Here is a 4,407-nt window from a genome sequence, read left to right as displayed (position 1 = left end):
GTAGTACAGTTGGTGATGGGATCCGGGTAAAAAACACAAAGATTGAGACAATGAATGACATCATGAAAAGAGCAATAGCAGTGTATYGATACATCTTTCAATAGACTCTTGATTGTTTGTTACTGTGAATGCAAACAAGTCTTGAAAGACTGATCATAACATTGCTATAATGAACGATAGTCCTCCAGATGATATCCAACTACAAAGAGATTGAGGAGCTCCAACAGTTGAACAGAAATGCTTCACTTWAAAAAAATGTAACACCACTTGATATAAATCAACACTATAATGCAATATGTGTGATACATTACTACGCAAACCTTCGCCTTGTTTGTTTATACCGTATCTACATGGTGTTTTATTCTCTCTACCGTATGTCTCCATTTCATTGGTCAGGTGTGGAGAGGCAGCCAATCAGAAGACAATATGTATTTATGTAGTCAAGTCAAATGTTCCTTTAACACAGCTGCAACAGAGTGGTGTAAATGAAGAGTTATATTTGTCCATCACATAGATAAACAATATGATATGCGATAGGATATATATCACGATAAAAAGTATTATAAGCACATTCAGAATAACAGTTGGCAATAGGCTCAATTATCGTTGTAATCCAAAACCTTTAGTTGACTTCGGTGATGTGCACATTCAGAGCTGAAAATAAACCATGTGTGTCAGGCAGCATGAGGTATGGCTGGGCCATGACTGACCTTGGCCCTGTGATGGCATCCTACAACACACTGTTTATAGACCTGTACAGTAAACAAGTTGGGCCAAGCTACAAACAAGTGCCTCCGTTTCTGCAAGTCTTAATCTAGGTAGGTACAGTTGATACAGTTTTGGTATTGTTCTCAAGGCATGCATGAGTTCTGAGTTAGTAAAGTGAGAGTAGATTTGTGCTTAGTGACTGGAATCAACTGAATACCATGGGGTATGTCTATGTKATTTCATTCCCATAGCCTGTGTATAGAGACAGTGGGAGATGGGATTATATATATATATATTTTGTTGTTGTTGACAAATTGCTCAAATCTACCTTGCTATGACATTACCAAACCCTATGTGGATGAGCAGCCAATGAAGAAYTTAACATAAAAATGCATAGAAGTTATTTTGGTCTTATTAGAGAGCCTTCGAAACCAAACAACTTCACTTCTCACTTCTTATACAGTCAGTTGCCCACAATGCTTCTCTTCTGGTTTAGAGTTATGGTCCAATGGTCCAATACTTTTGCTTCATCCTCTCCTCTTTTAATATGTAACAAAATGCAGATGAGGGCAGACACCAAGTGAAGTCCACCTTCTTATGGGGCATCTTGCTGTCAGCACAGGGAGCAAGTCATGTATTTAGAGAGTTGGGCCAATGCGGTTTCTGCATTTTGATGCATTTACATGACACTTCAACATTATTTGGCAGCCATGTTAGCGCCACATTAACATTACATGGGGAATATTTAAACATTGCTATGTAACTTAATGTCTAGAATTATAACAATATTCAAAATTCTAAAAGTTGGCCTAACTCTCTAAACATATGGCTCTGACTAATCCTAACCACTCCCTGCCAAGGAGCTCCAGTCCTCTCCCGTCTCCAGAGCTGCGACTCCTGGGCTCTCACTGAGGATGCAGCTCCTCTGTTGGACATAGGGATTGACAGGAAAGGGGAAGGGAAAGGAGGATACCTAGTCAGTTATACAACTGAATGCATTCAACTGAAATGTGTCTTCCGCAATTAACCCAACCCCTCTGAATCAGAGAGGTGCAGGGGGCTGCCTTAAATTGATATCCATGTCATCGGCGTCTGGGGAGCAGTTGTTGTTGAGGGCTAACTGCCATGCTCAAGGGCAGGGTGTATTTCCATTTTGCATCCGTGCTGTTTCCCGACCCGAGAATCCGTGTTAATCCAAGTAGTTCCACGTCTGGAGGAGACCCAACTTTTGGGCCAAGGCTTCGATTCAGGCTCTGATCCAGCCTTTTTACCCAACATGCCCACAGTGAAGGCATCTCAGACTCTTCTTCTCTTCACCCTAAAGCTTCTTTATGCATGTGTGTTCTGCAGGTAGTCTTCTTCTTACTCTCTGCCCATCACCCCACACAGCTACAGTTAGCTGCGGACAGCCACTTGATGGTTTGCCATATAGTCTTGGCATCCATGAAGGAGACAGTCTCGTAGCGGGTGGGCCGGCAGCATGGGTAGGCACTCACTTTCCTGCTGGAGATACTTCCGTTCTCTGTCAGGGCCTTGAGGGCCAAGTCGTAGTTCTTACGGGAGCTCGAACACGTCCCCATACAGTACTTAAACAGGACGATCTCGTCCGAGTCAAAGCCCAGGCCCAGGTCTCTGACACGCATCTCCTTCTTCTCCATGCGGCAGTCCCGGCTGCTGTTCTTGGGCTTCTTGCGGGAGCCTCTTCGGGAGGGGTCGAGGTCTGGGGGCGAACGTTGCCACCTGCCCGGGTAGCTCTCTCCATCATTCACCAGACTGCGGTTCTCTACAGGAGAAAGGACATACAGTTGAAGTCGGAAGTTTACATACGCCTTAGCCAAATATATTTAAACTCAGTTTTTCACAATTCCTGACATTTAATCCTCGTAAAAATTCCCCTGTCTTAGGTCAGTTAGGATCACCACTTTATTTTAAGAATGTGAAATGTCCGAATAATAGTAGAGAGAATTATTTATTTAAGCTTTTATTTCGGAAGTTTACATACTAATTGAGTGTATTTGGTAGCATTGCCATTAAATTGTTTAACTAGGGTCAAATGTTTCGGGTAGCCTTCCACAAACTTCCCACAATAAGTTGGGTGAATTTTGGCCCATTCCTCCTGATAGAGCTGGTGTAACTGAGTCAGGATTGTAGGCCTCCTTGCTCGCACACACTTTTTCAGTTCTGCCCACAAATTTTCTATGGGATTGAGGTCAGGGCTTTGTGATGGCCACTCCAATACCTTGACTTTGTTGTCTGTAAGCCATTTTGCCACAACTTTGGAAGTATTCTTGGGGTCTGTCCATTTGGAGACCCATTTGCGACCAAGCTTTAACTTACAGGCTGATGTCTTGAGATGTTGCGTGAAATAATCCATATATGTTTCCCGCCTCATGATGCCATCTATTTTGTGAAGTGCACCAGACCCTCCTGCAGCAAAGCACCCCACAACATGATGCTGCTACCCCCGTGCTTCACGTTTGGGATGGTGTTCTTCGGCCTACAAGCCTCCCCCTTTTTCCTCCAAACATAACGATGGTCATTATGACCAAACAGTTCTATTTTTGTTTCATCAGACCAGAGGACATTTCTCCAAAAAGTATGATCTTTGTCCCCATGTGCAGTTGCTAACTGTAGTCTGGTTTTTTATGGCGGTTTGGGAGCTGTGGCTTCTCCTGCGGCCTTTCTCGTTTTACTGTGGATATAGATACTTTTGTACCTGTTTCCTCCAGCATCTTCACAATGTCCTTTGCTGTTGTTCTGGGATTGATTTGCACTTTTCGCACCAAAGTACGGTCATCTCTAGGAGACAGAACGCGTCTCCTTCCTGAGCGGTATGAGGGCTGCGTGGTCCCATGGTGTTTATACTTGCGTACTATTGTTTGTACAGATGAACGTAGTACCTTCATGCGTTTGGAAATTGCTCCCAAGGATGAACCAGACTTGTGGAGATCTACAATTTMTTTTCTGAGGTCTTGGCTGATTTCTTTTGATTTTCCCATGATGTAAAGCAAAGAGGCACTGAGTTTGAAGGTAGGCCTTGAAATACATCCACAGGTACACCTCTAATTGATTCAAATGATGTCAATTAGTCTATCAGAAGCTTCTATAGCCATGACATCGTTGTCTGAAATTTTCCAAGCTGTTTGAAGGCACATTCAAATTAGTGTATGTAAACTTCTGACCCACTGGAATTGTGATACAATGAATTATAAGTGAAATAATCTGGCTGTAAACAATTTACTTGTGTCATGCACAATGTAGATGTCCTAACCAACTTGCCAAAACTATAGTTTGTTAACAAGACATTTATGGAGTGTTTGAAAAACGAGTTTTAATGACTCCAACCTAAGTGTATGTAATCTTCCAACTGTATATGAAAACAAATGAATCATTATGATACACACTGTGCTTTTAACATATAGTGTTTTCAACTGGTAGACAGCCCTATTTGGTAAAAGCCAATTCCCCATTTGGCAAGAACAGCTCAAATAAGCAAAGAGAATCGACAGTCCATAATTTCTTTAAGACATGAAGGTCAGTCAATCCAGAACATTTCAAGAACTTCGAAAGTTTCTTCAAGTGCAGTCTCAAAAACTATCAGCGATGGAAAGGAAGACCCAGAGTTACCTCTGCTAAATTCAAACTGACCCTCTGCAACTGAACACTGACATTTTATGAGACCTTTCCCCGAATCGAGGA

At 42.4% G+C, this 4,407-nt stretch overlaps 1 protein-coding gene across 1 annotated transcript; it reads right to left on the bottom strand.

Moving 5' to 3' along the window:
- Nucleotides 1-2,084: 2,084 nt before the first annotated feature.
- Nucleotides 2,085-3,440, bottom strand: LOC139028562 (neurturin-like). Its single transcript, XM_070446324.1, has 2 exons — nt 3,425-3,440; nt 2,085-2,491 (listed from the first exon to the last, which is right to left on the bottom strand). The coding sequence occupies exons 1-2, from the start codon at nt 3,438-3,440 to the stop codon at nt 2,085-2,087; spliced, it is 423 nt and encodes a 140-aa protein (XP_070302425.1).
- Between the last annotated feature and the right edge of the window lie 967 nt (nt 3,441-4,407).

The sequence above is a fragment of the Salvelinus sp. IW2-2015 genome, linkage group LG13, assembly GCF_002910315.2.
Source record: "Salvelinus sp. IW2-2015 linkage group LG13, ASM291031v2, whole genome shotgun sequence".
Classification (NCBI taxonomy): Eukaryota; Metazoa; Chordata; class Actinopteri; order Salmoniformes; family Salmonidae; genus Salvelinus; species Salvelinus sp. IW2-2015.
The sequence above is the reverse complement of the archived record's forward strand: the minus strand, read 5'-3'. Positions and strand labels throughout refer to the sequence as shown.